The following is a 19,630-nucleotide window of genomic DNA, read 5'->3' on the forward strand; positions in this document are numbered from 1 at the left end:
TCTACCTAAGTCTCCTTTCTTTTGGTGGGTTATGCCTTGATGTAGCAACTTATTAAACTCTTCTCTTTGCTCTGATCACCATCTTTCTTCTTAGAGGCTTCTTCTGAGATTTTTGTGTTCATTTATTTTAAACATTTAGTCTTTAGTTTGGACGGGTTGTTAAGGTAATAGCATCGACAGGGATCTCACAAAAAAAAGCATCATCTCCTCTTTGAACTTTTTTCTCAATTTTCCATTTGGCTTCAAGAAGGTAAAAATGTGATATAATTCATTTAGGCATTTTTTTCCTTTAGCATTTAGTAAGTACCATCTAAATTCTTGGCTACATGATGGACTCGAGCATTTAACTAATTACTGTAGCAGTTGTAGTCTTGTTTATTTGCTAGGCATAATATGAGCTCATCCAAAATCGAATTACAATAAATGTAAATTCAGTGTGATACTGCGAAGGGTCAATTAGGGGTTTCCATTAAGAACCCCAACTTTCAAGGACAGAAACAATTTGAAATTTCTATTGGGAATGCAGCCCATATGCACTTAGGATAATGTGAAAATTACTTGTGCTGAGTTTTGAACAAAGGGCCATGGACAACTCTTTGTATGTCTTCATAATATGCTGATTTTATTAAGACATAGCGTTAGTCTCAGTAATTGGGATGACCTAACCACCAAATCTATCCTATAGCGTTCATTTATAATTTATTAAAAACAACACACACAGCAGTTATGTATAAATTGAGACTCATTTATAGAGAAAAAAGAAATAATTTGAGTAGCTGATGCTTTGAGGTTTTGTTGTTGAAACACAGCCTCGTGTGTCACTGATGCTTGCTAATTTACGTGATGAATGAAAAAAAGATGGCAACACTTTAGCATGTGCACATCTGGAAAAAAGATATATATATATATATATATATATATATATATATATATATGTGTGTGTGTGTGTGTGTGTGTGTGTGTGTGTGTGTGTGTGTATGTCTATCTACATATCTGTATATAGATAGATATCTATACATACTCAGGTCCTTCAATTCCTAATCTAGTCCTCTCCATTATGCCATAATAGTATTCACATATACATATGCATACACACATGTGCATAACACATACACACATATAAACACATTTTACCATGTGTGCATCTGGAAAAGAGCAATAAATAAACATATATATATATATTTGATAAGTATGTGTCTACATATTTATATATGTGAGTACTATCATAGAATAATGTTAAAGTTTGGGTTAGGAACTGAAAGACCTTCTACTGAGTTCTAGCTCTGCCACTTAGTACCTTATGGGTCTTAGGCAAATCCTATAACTTTTCTGGGCCTCAGTTTCCTTATCTATGAAAGTGAAGGAGCTGAATTGGATGATTTCTGAGGTCCCTTTGAAGCAATTCTCAAGCTATGGTCTTGAAAATCATCACAGAATTTAAGAGCATTTTAAAAACAAAGCAAAGCTTCTTTGAAATGGATTTTGTAGGACAGGTAAATGACTTGAATATTGGATCAAGGAAAATCACGACAGAGAATTCATCGGGTATGTGGCTTTGGTTTGAAATCTCAGCTCTGCCATATTTGATCTGTGTGACCTTGGCTAAGGAACTTTATTTACTTCAATGGGCTTTGGCTTCCTCATCTATAAAATGAAGGGGTCAGACTAAATGTCTTCTAAGGTCCCTTTTGGCTCCAGATCTATAATCCTAAGAATCAGCTGTGACCTGTTCACTTGCTAAGTTTCCTCCTTTTAAGACACTGTAACCTCAAAGAATGCTTGACTCTCCCTGGCCTGATTATTGTTGGAAGCAGCTCTGCATAATTTGATTAACTCTATCCAGTTGCACGAGGGGAACTTACAGGACTGGAGGAATAAGTGGGGAAAACTGTAGTGTTCTGGTAAGTTTCTCTGCCCATGGTAAGTGCTGACATGAGCAGGAGACCTATAGTTTGGAGACACCAGACTGTATTCACTGTACACCAACCACGATGCAGCCCTAGTGACACTGAGTATTCGTGACTTCGAAACAAACTTTTATGAGGCCAGAGGCTGTCATGAGTGATGCTAGCTCAAGACACAGTGTTTGAGCTGTAACATTGTATTAACAGGGAAGGCTGGCTATGTTGTAACATAAGAGAGGGTCTTCTTCGGGAAGAAAAAAAAAAGGAGCTCATGATGACACTTCCTGGGAACTTTGGGGAGCTACAGGCAGAGCGAGACAAACTAGAGTTGGCGTATATCTTCCAGCTACACTGAGTAGTTTATTCAACTCAGTGAACTTCAGTTTCGTCATTTGTAAAATGGGGTTAATAACACTTTTACTACTTACCTTATAGGCTTCTTGTGAAGGAAAAGGGGTTTGCTACAGTGAATAGAGCGCTGGGCTTAGACTCAAGAAGACTCATCTTCCTGAGTTCAAATATGGCCTCAGATGCTTGCTAGCTATGTGACCCTGTGCAAGTCACTTAACTGTTTGCCTCAGTTTCCTCATATGTAAAATGAGCTGGAGAAGAAAATGGCAAACCACTGAGATATCTTTGCCAAGAAAACCCCAAATGGGGTCACAGAGTCAGATACAAACAACTACAAAACCTTTATCTTTGCTAGAAATGTGAGTTATTATGATATCTGTATATGAGTTACATAATGTATGTGTTATAAAATAAATACTCTTGTCCAAATTCAGGAAAAAATAGAGTTATTTAAAATGGGATAATGGTAACTCATATTTATATATGCAAAGCACTTCCTTCACAATGATCCTATAAGGTAGGTAGTATATTATCCCCTTTGTAGACATAAGAAAACTGAGCCCCAGAGGGGCTATGTATGACTTTCCTGGCTGCTCAGCTGGTAAATCTCAAAGCCAAGGTTTTAACCAAAGTGTTTTTACCCTGAGAAGGGGGTGAGGGAAAGGACTTTTTCTGCTACTTCATAGACTATACTCTTGGCAAAAGGTCCTTTAGCTTTGAAATGCCATGCAAAACAATGATATTTGTTAGAAATTCCTGGGAGATTGTCTCCCTCCATGCCCTCCCTAATCTTGGTAAACCTAAGGAATTGGAAAATCCAGCTCTCTTCTGTGCCTTCTAGCTCTAAATTCACAATTCTATAGATTCAAAGACCAGTCATCTGGTTTCATAAGAACTTTCATTTGCTAAGTTCCAAAGGCAAGGAAAGTAAGTAGAACCAAATTGCCCCTTGGGCAGCGCTCCCTCAAAGCAGAGCCAAGAATCCTGAGGAGTTTGAAGGGCCCCAAATCTTTCCCAGCACTTGGCATGCTGGCTCATCTGTAGAGAGACAGGAGCTCCCTTTGGTGAAATGGCCATTTTCCTCATATCAAGTCCACTGTATGCATTATTGAAAACAATGGAAGGTTAAGTCAAGAAGACATAGGTTTTATTTTACCCTTAATGTACTTTCAAAATAGTTATATTCTGAATTTTTAAAGAATCCAACTTTATTTTTCATTTATTATTAAAAAAAGTTTTCTCTTTATTTTGGCTGAAAACAGGAAAAATACTTTTGAATTAACTACAAAGTCTTTTTGGGGAGTTAATAAGAACTCACCTGTCATATACTCTGAAGATTACATAGTTGTTGCTCCTACCTGAACACCTTGTGCCCCAAGCACAAAGGGATTTATGCAAATTGACTCCTCTAGATAGAATGTTTTGGAAAAAATCAATGCATGCTTCCTATGCCTAAGCAAACTATTCATGCCACCTTGACATATATTAGCTGTGTAACTGTCTCAGTTTTCTCATCTGTAAAACGGTCATAATTTCTGTAGTACCAAACTCACAGGGTTTCTGTGACATTCCAGCGAAACCATGGCTAAGCACTCTGTAAACTTTAAAGCACTATTATTATTATTATTATTATTATTATTATTATTATTATTATTTCATAGAAGAATTGTCATCATTTAATGGAGTTCAGATAGAAAGGGTCCTGGAACAAGTAACTATCTTGTTTTTATTCTCTTATATGTTCTTTGGGCTGTTGCACAGGTGGGTAAAATGTATTTTACCCTTTGTATTTATTGTATAAAAGTGTTAGGTTGTAAATTCAACTCTTTTAAGCTCAATGAAAGCTTTAGTGGAGCTCTGGTAACAGACAGGCCAATAGGGGTGATGTGCTCCTGGTCCTGTTCCCACAGGATTTTGGGAACTTCAGCCAGGACTCTATTCTGAAAAATTTCCACTTCATGCAGTAAGAAGATTATGAGAATTTGGTAAAACAACATCAATTAAAAATGTTGTCCTTACGTTTTTATGGTTTGATGTTATGTTGACGGGGTCACAAAAAGTCAGAAATGACTGAATAACTGTACAACAACAACAGGGCAGTTCTGTGTTAATCCTCTGGTTCTAATAGTTTATTGTTGAGTTTTCAAGGCCATTTTGGAGTCTTTATTTGTTGTACAAAGACTTGTTACCTCTCAGTCCACGAAATATAAGAAACTTTTAGCATATTTAATTCTAGGTCATGTCAGGTATTAGCTGGTTGCTAAACTTTTGTAGCTTGCAGTGATATTGTACATATTCAACCATTCCTTTGCATAACTGATATCAATCACTAACTTTGGACAATGCATTGATTTGGATTTCTCAAGGATAACCCTTTTGAAATATTTGGTGGCAACAGCTTGGTCCTCATTTAGCACCATAAAGCCTTCCTTTTCTGTAAACAAATCTGTTTTTCAGCTATTTGTTTATCACTGTCAACATTCTGTTGGTTGAGTTCATGAGTCTTTTTCTTATTCTTATTTTTTTTTCTAACTGTTCCTCTTGAAAACTTAAGTCTCTGGACAGCCTATGGAGGACACAACCCTTCCTTTTGGTACTTGGTAAGCCTCTAAGTAGATGGCATTCCAACAGAGTTACATAGATGAAAATCTCATCCCCTCTAAATTTAGATTGTTTATACTTTCATTTTATATAAATATTTAAAATAAGTCTCTGATCTGGAAGAAAGTGGAGATGGAGGCTCTAATAGTTGAGTCTTAAGTGATGGGCTATGAAGACAAATTCCAAGGTTTCACAGAACATCAACTGAGGAAGATTTAGTGAAACCTGGAATTTCCAGTTTTTACCATTAGGAATAAATAGTTCCCAAACTTTTTTAGTCTCAGGAGCATTTTACACTCTTAAAAATCATTCAGGGCTCCCCAAGAAAGGTTTAGTTGATGTGGGTTATATTGATCGATATTTACCATATTAGAACATTTAAATGTCTTAGTATTACTCTGAAAATCCCCTTGAAAGGTCCTTGGAGCATATGTTGAGAACATAACTTCTTGAAAAGTGGGGGTTTAGACAATAACTACATTTCAGAAAAATTTAGAATAAATTGGTGACCATCTAATCTAATCATTTCTTTTAGAAGCTCTTTTACTATAAAGGAGGCATTGACAATAAACAATAAATACATAAAATGAATAATAAAATAAAAATAATAAAGAAATAAAATTTGAAAATCTATTTCTTCCAAGTTGAGAAAACACCCAAACTCCCTGATTAAAGCAATTCATGTAAAAGTAAGGAGAGATGATGCCCTTCTCTAGAAGGTGAGACTTTTAACTAGGACTTGAAAGAAGCCACAGAATCCAGGAGGTTGAAATGAGGAGGGAGAGAATTTTAAAGAGCAGGGACAGCCAGTGAAAATACTCCAGAGTTGAGAGATGCAGGGAGTGGGTGGACCTTTAAGGAGGCCAGTGTCACTGGATTGCAGAATGTATTAGTGTGATTAAGGGGTAAGAACAAGAGAAAAGTAGGAAGGGGGCAGTTTATGAAGGATTTTGAATGCCAAATATCTATTCTGTCAATATTCACTAATCGGATGTCTATGCCATGACTGGTTAGTGGCATATTTTAATGATAAACACCATAATTTCATATTCTTTGTATATCTGTGGACTTTCCCATCATTAACGGAGAGGACATATTCAAACATAGTTGGTGAACATATTGTCTGTTAAAACATTATGATATTTTTACTGGTTTCACAAGTATTCTGTGTATCTTGCTTGCTGTAAAATCTATGGTCCTATTTTAAAAGTTATAGGCATATGGAAAGTGTTGATTCAAAGACAACCAGCTGAGAGGAACCTGGGAGACAGGCATCTACTCTAACACATACCTGAACAGAAATCCTCTCTATACCATCTTCTACAAGGCCCAGCTTTATCCATTGGAAAGTCTTTCCTTCACCTTCCCTTGGGTTATGCTGATTACTTATAGCACCCATATGGCAATTATCCATATCTTGTTGTTGTTCAGTCATTTTTCAGTTGTGTCTGACTTTTTATGACCCCATTTCAGGGTTTTCTTGGCAAAGATACTGGGTGCTTTGCTCTTTCCTCCTCCAGCTCATTTTACAGATGAGGAAACTGAGGCAAACAGGGTTAAGTGACTTGTTCAGGGTCACACAGCTGGTAAGTATCTGAGGCCATATTTGAACTCAGGAAGATGACTATTCCTGACTTTGGGCTCTGCCCCCTAGCTAGAATGCCTTATAAGACAGCTAGTTCTGTATTTCTCAGGATAGCCCATTAGGCTCCATTGGCACCCATGTACTATCAAGACCTGTATCTTGACTTTCTTTTGAGACCATAATGCCCAATTCTTTTTCAGCTCCCATTCATGATCATTCAAGTACTCCAAGAAAACAACCAAAAACAACAATAACAACAAAAAACCAAAACAGAAGGCTGGTTTTGCAGTTAGGAAGACACAGGTTTGAGTCTTGTCTCTAACATACCTTGGTTATGTGACCACAGAGAAGCCACTTTGCCTTTCAGTTTCCCCAGGCAACTTCCCTGTGACTCAGATACAGATGAAATCTTCCCTTCTGCATTGGTGGAGAGAGTCTCCATACTGGGAGTTGCCCACACACATGAAATCGCAGATCCTGATTCTTATTCTTCCTCCCTTGTCCACCAAAACCCACTAAAGAAGAAACACAAGTCAATTAATTGAAATTTATCTATTTTTCTATTTCTTTGTTTATTCATTTGCTTATTTATTTATTTAATTAATTAATTTATTTAATTCATTCATGCATTCATTCATTCATTTATTTATCTATCTATTTATTTATTTGTTCATTCATTCATCCATTTATTTACTCACTCATTTATTTATTTATTTACTCACTTATTTATCTGTTTATTCATTCATTTATTTATTTATTCATTTATTCATTCATTTATTTATCCATTTATTCATTTATCCATTCATTCATTCATTTATTTACTTATTTACTTATTCATTCATTCATTCATTCATTTATTTAATTATTTATTTACTATGTGTCAGAGGCAAGGGTTGAAGCCAGGTCTTTCTGGCAAGTCATTTAGTCACTATCTGCCTCTGTTTCTCAATTGTAAAATGGGGATAATAACATCTACCTCACAGGAGTTGATGTGAGGATTAAATGAGACAGTATTTGTGAGTGCTTAGCACAAAGCTTTGTACATAGTAGGTGCTTAATGTTTATTCTCTTCCCTTGTTCTTCCATTCCAAGACAGTTTTCTTACCACAATGCTGTGTTCCTCATGCTTATGAACTACATATAAATGTATAGATTCTGAGACTTTACATATAAATATACCCTTATATAAAAGTCCCTTGGTAATTTTTAATAGAAAGATGTTAAATAAGTAATTTTATGGTCTTTAAGAAGCCTAAGATATTAAAGAATGAAGGTCAGATCTATTCCCGCATAAAATATGCATACTTTATACTCACCCTGTTGTCCAAAATCAATAAGGCTATTTTTGGTCTGAATGGCCTTCAGAAAAATGATGAAGTACTCCGAATGAGGTGTGCTAACAACAGGAAGTACATTTTAAAAGGTCTACCATGATCTGTATGGCTCTGTGGTAAATGACATGCCAGAAGGTACTAAAGATTAGAAATTTCTTAGTAGCAGTGTGAACAAAAATGGGAAATGTCATAAACTGCTCCCATATGATTTAATATTAACACATTTGCATTCTAAGATGGAATTAGGTTGATTTTTTTCCCCATCAGTGATGACTGATCCTGGTTGAAAGAAAATATGGCAACAGAGTTGAGTTAGTTTTTGACAATGTTTTTTTATTAAAGAAAGAAAATGTTATATTCCAATATTTGGTCACCAAATGCTACTTTTTTTTAGAACAGACATAAGGAAACAATCTGAATAGCAGAGAAATTTAACATTTTAACACTAGAAGATAGTTTTACGTGTTACATGAAAACTATTTAGAATATTCAAGAAGGTATACGTTGGTGCTCCTATTTTCCAGTGTAAATAACCGGCTACTGTCTAAAGCTTTCTAATGATGGTATATGCTTGCGTGTATAAGTACATATGTGTTTATACACATTCACATGAAAGCACATATATATGGCAGTTGCCAAGTTACCAATAAGCTACATTAATATGGATATAATTAAGTGCAAATTATGTACATACTTATTCACAGTTGTGTTTAACTCCAAAAATGAATATATTAAAATAATAAAAATAAAATACATGAAACTAAAATTGTTCCATTTTATGGTAGTCATAGCTTTGTCATATTTTAACTGAACAACAGCAAACAGTTAAGCATGCAGACAGAAACACTTAGGTTTTGAAAGGGACATGGTATTTGTGTCAGAAGGGACAGATTTCTCATTTTTATTTTTAGATACAAAAGAAAACAAGTATTACAGGGAACACAGTCACTTTCTGTTCAGGACCAGAGTAATACTTTAATACACATGAGTAGTTTATCTTTTGCATATGAACACTGTACCACATTTTTACACAAAGATGTAGTTTAGCTAAAATTTCATTGGCAGTGACAAATCTTCAAGACACACCAGCTGATCTTCACAAAAGATTTCTGAGCCTTGAAAAGAAAATTTGGCGTTCCACTTACAAATCAACTCTAGATGCTACTTAACCCGAACAAGAACCCAAATATCGCACTTTGGAAATTGAGTGTGGCAATGTAACCCTGCTCTCCTCTCCTGCTTGGGTCTTTTGAAGCCTCACAGCCTATTCCAAGTCTCATTTGCATTCTTTGGGGAATATTATAGTTGAGAGAGGGCAGGGCCTCTGACTCAGGAGCAAGTCACTTCTAACTGCTCCCAAGGAACTCTCAAAAACTCTTGAGTTACAGACAAGTCACTCATCTACACTGGTAGAGGGAGTTTTCATGCTAAAAGTTCCCTATAATAATAAAAGCAAGGTATAGGGGACCCCAAAAGAATATAGAAAAAGGAGACAGAGAAGAATCTCATTTTGCCGCCAGAATTTTAAAAAGTTAATGCAGGGCTGACTCATATTTTGACATCTTTCTACAATATCCAGTCTTCTACCCTCTGGAAAATGGTGTTCAGCTTGGCTTGAGAAGCTTTAAATTTCATTAGGTCAAAGATTTAGAGACGGAAGGGACCTTGCAGTTGGACAGCCAACTACCTCATTTTTGGACAAGGAACCAGAGGGTCAGAAAGATCAAATGATTTTCCCAGGGCCATGCAGCTAGTAAGTGACTAAAGCAGGATTAGAACTCAGGTCTTTTTAACACAAAGTCCAGTATTCTATCATCAATGCCATGCTGTCTCTCAAGTTTTTTTGTTTGTTGTAGAAGGAATGAAGAATTTTGTTCAGAGGTTTAGAAAGGCTGTTCATGTCAATCAACATGTTGCATGTTTTCATCAGAGTTGGGAAAACTGCCAATGTTCAATAAAGATGCAGAGTACTACCCAAGGACGTAAACCCTTGACTTTTTTTTTTTAGTTTTGCTCATATGATCACTCCAGCACCATGTTTCAAGCCTATCACTCAACCTCAAAACACGCGATGGACTTTTTGGCAGATAAGCTTAAGTTATCTGATGTCCGATAGGAAAGGGAGCTCATTTTTGTCGTTTGAGATCTGAAACTGGGTGGTATGTATTTCAGGAGCTGAAGAAAATATTTTTTAAACTTCTTTCCCAAAAAGCCATAAAAGAGGGGATTCAGGCAGTTGTTAAAATAGGCTATGCAGATGGTTATGGGCATTGCCGTATCCACAATATCTATGGTTTTGCAGTCCTTTATGATGCCCAGCTGAATCAGGACATCCAGAAATGTGAATATCTGGTGCGGAATCCAGGAAAAGAAAAAGAAGAGGACTATTGCCATAATGATCCTGAAAATGTCATCATTTCTTGGCCTGTTTTTCTGAATCTCATAAGCCTTTTTCAGGGTCTTCCAAATCAGAGTATAGCTTGTCAGAATCACCAGAAAAGGAATCAAGAAGCCCAAAATGTTTTTGCTTAGGCCCAGCCCCACCAGCAGGGTGGAGTTGTGGGTTTTGTAGTAAAAAGCACAGACCGTGATATTTGTATTCTCGATGAAAAAAACGTTGCGATGAATTACAACAGGCAGGCTGGCCAACCCGGCGAGCAGCCAAATCACGATACATGTCACTTTGGCCATGAGCATGGTGCGCCGAAGGCGGGACTTCATCGGATGTACAATAGCCAGGTAGCGGTCGATGCTCAGGGAGGTGAGAAGAAATACGCTGGCATAGAGATTAAAACTGATGCCGGCAGATGCAATCTTACACAAGCAGTTCCCAAAAGGCCAGCGGTATTCCATGGCAGTGTAGACAGCCCAGAGTGGCAAAGTCATTAAGAAACACAAGTCAGCCAGAGCCAAATTCATTAGGAAAACGCTGGCTACTGTCTTCAGTTTCATGTAGAAGTAAATGACGATAACCACCAAGCTATTGCCAAAGATTCCCACAACAAAGATGATGCTGTATAAAGTGGGAACCATAATGAATATATAGCTATGTCTTCCTGATTTGGGGCAGTCATCTTGGATTCTTTTAATAGTCTCTTGGGTGGAAGAATTTAGATTCATTTTGACCTTCTAGGTGGTAGATCAGTTTCAGGTGCTATGCCAGCTTCATCTTGAGAAAAAGAAAAGAAGAGAAAAGAAATTAATGACTAATATTTCATTTTTACTTAAAGTTTTAATATTATTGCTCCCCCCTTTTCAGATGAGGAAACCAAGACAAAGATGAATTAAGTGAACTACCCATAGTTACCAGAAGAATAATTTGAACTCACATCTCCCCTGACTCTACAATCATCCTTCTTTCCTTTGTATATACCACAGTGCCTCCTGATGGCTAAGCGGCAACATAATTTAATGAATACAGCGCTGGCCTTAGGATCATGAGTTCAGATCTTCTGTGACACTCACCAGTTGTGTGACTCAGGGGCAAATTACTTGACCTCTTTGTACCTGAGGCAATTGCTTAGGGCTTGTCTACTAACTCACATGTGCAGCTCATTCTTAATCCCATTACTAGGAAAATACATGAACCAAAACTGCATTGTACAAATGAAAATTATGAATTGCTATAAAACTTTTTAAATAAATGATTTTGTAAGTAAAATGACATTTTTTTCTGAAACAAAACAAATCAGCTTCAGAAGGGAAAAAGATCTAGTAGAAGTGAGATGCCACAAAAGCAAATCTAGCTATCCTGCTTCTTTGTACTTTCTTTACTGGTACATTATTAGCTTCCTGGGTGATGTTCAAATTGGATACACAGTCCCTTCTCCTGACAGTGTCAAACATGTTTGTTGAAAAGTGTCACAGATGGTCAACAAGATCAGAACAAACAGTTCTCAGAAGAATAGTTACCAATTGATAAAAACATAAGAAGATGGTTCCAAATAACTAATAATAAAAGAAATATACGTCAAAACAACAAGGTTTTAGCTGATATCCAGCAAATGTAGCAGAAGATGGGGCTGGTTGATGCTAGAGGAGCTGCAGAAAGACAGGAATTGGTCCAACCATTCTAGAAAGAAATTTGGAATTGTGTGCGTGCGTGTGTATGTGTGTGTGTGTGTGTGTGTGTGTGTGTGTGTGTGTGTGTGTGTTTTAAAGCAACTAAGATGCCTATAGTTACTTTTGGCTGTATACTCTAAGGAAGCTAAGGAATAAAATCTCATATGCTCCAACATATTCATATTGACACTTTAATCTACTGTGAGGATGAAATGAGATACTATATGTAAAACACTTGGCAAACCTTAAAATGCTGTATAAATGTTCAGTATGACTACTACTACTACCATTACCACTACCACCACTACTGCTGCTGCTGCTACTACTACTACTCTAAAGAAAACTCAGCAAGTTCGGTGCCTCAGACTGGGATTCATTGATAGGGAAGCTTTATAAAATAGAGAAAGGCACAAGGCCCAAAACCTGCCGTGGACTGGCTCAGAGTTGGGAGGCTGAGGCAGAGCTGCATCCTTTACAAGCCCAGGTTGTCCACCTGTAGAATCTGTCCTTCTTTGGAGACAGGAGGCATCCCAGATAATGAGAAATGGGCACTGCAGGGCCAGAGTTCCCATTTTGTCCTTGCTAAGTTTTTTACAGGACTTCCTTATTTTGGCTGGCTATGATAAGGTTCCTTGGGGGCAGATTCTTGGTTATAGAACAGGGGTTCTAAACTTTTTTGTGTTATGGACATTCTGGTCCTTTGACATTCTTTAAAGCCTATGGATAATGTTTTTAAATACGTAAATAATGTTTTTAAATACATAAATAATGTTTTTAAATACATAAATAATGTTTTTAAATACATAAAATAAAATGTACAGGAGTATAAAACCCCCCAGTAATATTAAAATAGATTTTATTAAAAATTGAATCATGCCAATATGGTAATATATTATAATGTAATATATAGAATAATATATATTAATTTACCTTAATACATTAAATATTAAAATATTTTAAAAACAGGTTAGCAGCTTGAGCACCATTGGCCTAGCAGGGGTGGGGAATCTGCAGCCTCTTAAGAAAAGGATTTGTTCTGTGAAGTTTGGATTCAGTCAAAGGGCCGCACTTGAGGTCCTAGAGGGCCACATGTGACCTCGAGGCCTCAGCTTCCCCACCCCTGGTCTAATGGATAGAGTAGCAATGTTCTCGTGTGCACTGTCTGGGTAGGACTTCCCATTTTATCCTTACTTTCTGGCTCTGCTTCCCCATTACTCTCAGTCCAAAGCCTTGTACAAATCAAACTGTGCTCAGGTTTGGTAAGTTTTTGTTTTTCAGGCAGGGAGGGAGAGGGTAGAGAGATGTGGGGGAGATAAGAATTTCCCCATCTGTGGTGGAGCATTGGTTTCTATAAACGCAACAGCCAGTCCATGAATTGAGAAGACTAATTTGTGTGTGGAATTAGCCTCATCATTTCTAGTCACACCTCACTGTTCATACTGATTCCATGCCTTCATTACACTCTTTTCACTCGTAGTTTAAGCAGATCACCACTTTGAAAAACAATCGTCAGTGGTGAGTGTTTACTGTGTGCTCAGCACTCTGCTAGAGCTAGGGAGATACCACTAAGCTCAAAATAATCCCTTATGAAACGTAGCATGGTGTGGTGGATGGAATGCCAAGACTGGAGTCAGGGAGATGAATCTTCCTGAATTCAAATCTGGCCTCAGACACTTACTAGCTGTGTGACCCTGGACAAGTCACTGAACCCCGTTTGCCTCATTTTCCTCATCTGTTAAATGAGCTGGAGAATGACATGGCAAACCACTCCAGTATTTTTTGTCAAGAAAACCCCAGATGGGGTCACAAAGAGTCAGACAGGGCTGAAATGGCTGAACAAGTGTTGGGTGAAGAATTAGACTTGGAATCAAGACAACCTGGGTTCAAATCTTGCCTCTCTGGGTCACTCATTCAGCCTTTCAGGGTCCAAGACAGTTCTATAAGACTATATATGTTACAAAGTAGGTGTGGACATGCACCGACAGAAAGTTCCCTTGTGGGAAACTCTCTACGCCAATGATATCACAGGTCTGGGTCCGTAATTGCAGCTAGAGAGCTGGTAGAGACAGGCTTACTTCTCATTGACTCAAATTCCCATGTGAGGATGTGGGGTGGGTTGGTGACAGAGAAGGGAAAGGGGACAGGATAAGAGGATATAATAATAACTGAGTGAAAGACTAAAAAATCCTGCAGAAGAATGTATGGGTATTCTCTAAGCGCCATGCCTCTGCTTATAGGGATCAAAGGACTATCTGGGTAATGGTCCAAAGGGCAAAGCCCCAATTCTCTGAAACATCAAGGGGGTCCAGGTGGGGTAGAGGAGGAAACATGATCTGAGATTGGGGAGTAAAGTTCCAAAGGGGGAGGGTGGGAATCTGCACAGAGAAAGGTTAGGAGAGCAGTAAAGAGAGCTTCTCTCACCCTATCCATCAATTGCTAGTCCTCTGATCAATTGAAGGCAGCATAGCAGTGTCGATAGAAGAAAACCTGGATTTGAATCCCAGCTCTGTCACTACCTTGGGCAAGTCACTTGACTCTCTGGGCTTTGGTTATAAATAATCTGTAAACTTTCTTTCAACTCTAAGTCCTGATCCATTGGGGAGCCCCAAAAGGTCTATTTGTAGCCCCCTGAGAATAGATACCACCAGTGCCATCCTACTTTTTCTTTCTTTCAGGACTATACCCCTAGCCAGGGGTTCTGACCTTTTTTTTTTTATTTTATGGACCCCATTGAAATTTATGAATGCATGAGGTTTTTAATGCATAAAATACAAAGGATTACAGAGGAAACCAGTAATACTGAAATATAGTTATCAAAATATTTTTTAAAAAACAAGTTCACAGACCCCAGGTGAAGAATCCATGTAGACAACCAAGTATCACCATGTGGGCAGGCTCTTCCTCAGCATGTTTTTGTGTGTCTCCAAAGGGATAAGAACACATGGCTCTTTATTTTGCACCCCTTATTTCCCTGTTCATATTCTTCAATGATTATTTTTAAGTAGATCATTGATCTGTCAGAATGGCCACTCGTGACAAATAAGTGATACATGAAATGAGGTTTCTAAAATTGTAGCCCTGTCACCTAGCTCCTTCTGTTGCAACTAAAAGACTAAAAATATCAGTTTTTGTCCCTTCAAAATATAGGGGAAAAAGTGATTCTAAGCAGCTGAATAAATTTACAGTCTATCAGGTGAGAATTGTCAGCCTGCTGCAAACACTGTAGAGTGACTTGTAGTGATGTAATTTTTCCTTAGGATGTTATCTTGCATTCTTTAAAGGTTTCTTAGAATTTCTAAAAGTAAACAAAATACACAGAAGACTTTCTCATTAAAATAAAAAAGATTTTTCCCAAAGACTTTTGATTAGAATATTAATATGTTCTTTAGCTTATAGGCAAGCTAAAACCAATCTAATTAAATTGTTCATTACAAGCTCCTTTTTAATGAGTTTGTACTCTAAAGGGGAAAAAAAAACTATCCCACATCTCTTATAATAATAAATAGGAAACTTAAAAAGTCCAAGTAATTCGATTTTGGAATAATTGGCTATCAATTTTTTTTTCTATAATCCTGGAACAAACACACCACACTGGTAAGTCATTTGCCTGTAAGTTGGACTCTTCATATGGTCCATGAAAAAGCCACTTAGAGGGGCAGCTAGGTGGCACAGTGGGTAGAGCACCAGTCCTGGATTCAGGAGGACCTGAGTTCAAATCCAGCCTCAGACACACAACACTTACTAACTGTGTGACCCTGGGCAAGTCACTTAACCCCATTGCCTAATCCACCCCCCCAAAAAAAAAGCCACATACAGCAATAAATGTGATGAAAAAAAAATCCAACAAAATTCCTCAGTTAGAATATAAGCTTCTTGAGGGCAGGGGCTAGTTCTTCTTTGGCTAGCTTTGGCCTTATGTTGCTAGGCTCCAGGTGTCCATTGTGTGTCCTGGACATCTCCCTCCAAGCTCTTTCCTCTTTCCAGCTGTCCTTTATGTGCTAGATTCCCCCACTGGAATGTAAGCTTCTTGAGGACAGGGCTTTGCTGAAAATACCTTTCTCACTTAGCGCAGGGGCCTGGCAAATAATAAAGACTTAATACATTCTAACAATGAAGAGAAAAGAATCATATGGGAGGGATCTTGAGCAATATTGAAGGGCAATCCTGTCATCTTACAGAGGGAAAGTGAATGTCACATAGCAAACTGCTCTCTGCAGCACTTCCATAATGGAGTTGTCACGAGGTTCAAATATGATAAGGAAGAGAGACAGTATGGCTCAGAGGAATACATTCTGTTTCTGGAGTCAATGCCTGGGTTTGAATCCTGTACTTAACTACCTGCCTGTGTGACCCTAGGCAGGCAACTTGACACTTCTGGGACTCATTTATAGAGTAATGGAGTTGGAATAAATAACCTCAGAAGTCCCTTCTAAGTGTTGATCGCACTGTGCAAACTTTAAGAGCGTCACACAGATGTCAGTTATTATTATTATTAGTTCCATGAAAGAAAACCCAATATCTGTAGCTGTGGCTGGGTGAGAACAATGTCTTGTGGCTTGTGGTCTCAGTATGTGAGCGTGTCCTCCTCTGGGCTTGAAGTTAAGACATCAAGCTCAGCTTATGCTTGGTATAATTGGTTGGGAGGGAGGTGAAGAGAGAGGGAGTGTTTTTCTAGGCTCTCTATTCTCTCCCCGAGCCAACTTTGGCAACGGCCCAAGAGAGATCAGATAGACAGAAGAAGTCACGAGAAAATCTTTTCCACAAGCAATTTTACTCAAGCCTTATTTTTTCCTCAACTTTAGAGTTATGCTGATGAATTTCAGTGAAAAGTCAACACCAAATTTCAGCTTCTTAGGAATTATATCAAGACTGGAATATCTAATTAAATGGAATACAAAACTTTTGTCAATGACTACAATTAAATTCCTCTCAATTCCAGTAACTCCTACTTATTGTAAATTATAGTTTAAGCACCTCAATTGTTATGGATGCCTCCTCTCCTCCCCCAACCCCTACGCCCACATGAGATTTCCTCCCTCCTCTCATTCTCCTTACTTCTCCAAACTCCCAGTTACTTTTGTTACCATTTTTCTTTTCCTCCAAAGGAAAAACAAACTATGTCTGCATCAGGGGGCGAGAAAGGCAGGTTGAGTCTAACATGCCTCAACAGTATCTTTAAAGTATTGGTTTGGGTGTGAAATGTTCATATTATGCTAAATTGAGAAGGCTGTGGAAGGATTTCGGTGTATGTGTGTGTGTGTGTGTGTGTGTGTGTGTGTGTGTGTGTGTTTGCAACAACAATAACAAGGTTGGGAATGGGAATCTAGGGCAGCCTCTTAAAGAAATATATCAGTTGAGCTAAAAGAAATTGATAGAAATGAAATTCTTGACCTGTTAGATCTTCAAATACTTCATTGTCTCTTCTCAAAGTCCCCACACTAGAGTTATGGTAGCATTCAGACTATTCAGCATTTCTGTTAGCCCAAAAGTGTCATTCCAATGATTAATCTGACACTCAGAGCCTCCTTTACAACTTGGCTGCATTCTTGGGCTTGAAGGCTGTATGGAAGAGGTGTAGTCTTGGGACAGTAGCTGTTCTCTTTTGCTTGGAAAGCACAAAATTCTAAAATATTTAGGGGAAATCATTAAGAAATACCACCTGCTTGGAGGTTCCATTTGAAACAAATATCTGTTCACCTATTTCCTGATTTTCCAGTAAGGGGTATAAAGGGGCTATTTATTAGGTATGCACTTGTTAATAACCTAATATACAGCATTAAAAATTATGATAATATCATTATGGTTTAATATGAGGCCTTTGATATGATTATATTTATGCTTATGTTTATTTTCTCTCTAGATCAGGAAGGCTTTCTTATTTGTAAAGGGGGAGATGTTTAGTCCATATGTTGGTTCCAATTACTTTTGCATTCTAACACCAAGGGGACACTCTTTAGCGTGGTGTTATTATAAATGGGCACTGGGGAAGAAATGAAGACACCTGGGTTCTGGCCTCTGCTATCAGCTGGGTGACACTGGACAGGTTTCCTACCTGAGACCCCTTCCCATACAGAAGGGAAAACACAATGGCATGCTGTCTAACACAGTATGGAAAACTAGACTTTCTAAAATGAAAAGAAAGTTTGTAAAGTTTCAGGATATAGCTTAATTTTCAAAATGTATAATGTTAACAGGAATTAGATCTGAATGGGTCCCATTTTTCAGAGAAGAAAACGGAGGTCTTCAGATTTTAAGAGATTTTCTTGGGCTCTCACAGGTAGTAAGCTGTAGAGCCTTGATTCAAACCCAGGTCCTCTGAGATTCCAAATCCAAGGCCTATGCTTTCCATTATATTTTGCTCCTAAGATGAGAGGCCAGGGGAGCCTCCAAAAAAACCACAACATGATACTTCTTATCTTATCCTTATTAGTGGTTTTGAAGGCTAGAGGGAATTTTGTTTCAAGGAAATGTGTTCTATAATGACCTTGGTTATAGGACTATATTTATAACACTGATTATAGGATTTTACTATCTCTTGCATGTCTCCAACAACACCCCCTAAAAACAAAACCAAGCAACTCAAATAGTGAGCCAATCATGTTCAGCCAGGATAATGCTTTTTCATTTTTTCTAAATGCCTATGTATTTTACCCTAAATTCACTGTATAAATTGAGGCAGAAGAAATGGTTGGCTGAGATTTAGTTCACTATCTTTAAGAAATAGACAAGGATAAACCACCCTATGTGTCCACATTCTTCTCCAAACTGGAAATTATTAACTAATATGGGAAGGTTACCACCTGTACCAACCCCTTCACTCCACTACCCCCTCACAGGGTTGTTCTGAGGTTAAAATGAAGTTGGCAAAAGATGTGGTCACTGAAAATTGTAAAGCATTAAAATAAAATTATACATGGAAATAAGGCTAATTCTATGAAGGCTTGAGAGAATATTTCCATGATGAAAGAGCAGTTGTTTACTAAATTGAAAGAAAATAACACAAACTCAATCTCATTGAGAAATAACACAAACTCAATTAAGGAATTATATAATGATGTAATGCTAAAACCTTATCTATTACAACTTTTACCTCTTACATTGAGAAAGTTAGCACCTGAGTGAAACTTTGAAGATTGGTTGGGGGGGGGGGGAAGGCAAACCATCAGAGTCATCCTGGATAAGTTGCAGTATGTCCAACAAGACACTGATGCTCTAATTTTTATGTCAAGATGATATGGCAATTAAAGATAGTTTTTGAGAATCAATTTTAAAGGATCTGTTTTTCCTCCTTCCTAATTCATATTCAGAACCAGTGGTATAGACAGTATTTTGTACAGTATGGTTTCAAGAGTGGTGGAAAAAGTCCCCCCAGTCATTCAAAGAAATATCTACTCTAAATTCTCAATGGTGCTCAAATTCCATTAATGGTGACAAAGACTTTCCAAGAATGAAGCAAAGCCTTCACACAAGTCAAATGATCTCTGGGAAAGGTCACTCCAATACTCTCATGCATCTGCAAACTCAACCATCTGCGTAGGGCTGTAACTAATACAGGGCAATTATGTCCTTTTAATCCCGAGCATTTCTAGTTACAGCTTTGTAATTGGATATTCCCTTCAAGAACACAGATCTAAATCCATCTGTGCTCACCCTTCCTATGTGGCTTAGGTCTATATGTTCCCATTAATTCACTGCCCAACTTCCAACCCAACCTCCTCAATGTTCTTGAAATGCATGGATACCAGTGTAGCACTTGACACATTCCTCATTCTTATGATGAGATGAGTTCATTG

The 19,630-nt window shown here is 37.7% G+C and overlaps 1 protein-coding gene across 3 annotated transcripts in view; it reads right to left on the reverse strand.

Moving 5' to 3' along the window:
* Positions 1-8,087: 8,087 nt before the first annotated feature.
* Positions 8,088-19,630, reverse strand: part of AGTR1 (angiotensin II receptor type 1) — a 51,178-nt gene continuing 39,635 nt past the window's right edge. For all 3 annotated transcript variants that reach the window (XM_020980932.2, XM_020980931.2, XM_078147643.1), the window contains one exon: positions 8,088-10,944. In XM_020980932.2, coding sequence (XP_020836591.1) covers positions 9,825-10,895 — 1,071 coding nt within the window. In that variant the 5' untranslated portion in view covers positions 10,896-10,944 and the 3' untranslated portion in view covers positions 8,088-9,824. The remainder of the gene's footprint in view (positions 10,945-19,630) is intronic.

The sequence above is a fragment of the Phascolarctos cinereus genome, unplaced genomic scaffold (genome assembly GCF_003287225.1).
Source record: "Phascolarctos cinereus isolate Bilbo 61053 unplaced genomic scaffold, phaCin_HiC Scaffold_7;HRSCAF=346, whole genome shotgun sequence".
Lineage (NCBI taxonomy): Eukaryota > Metazoa > Chordata > Mammalia > Diprotodontia > Phascolarctidae > Phascolarctos > Phascolarctos cinereus.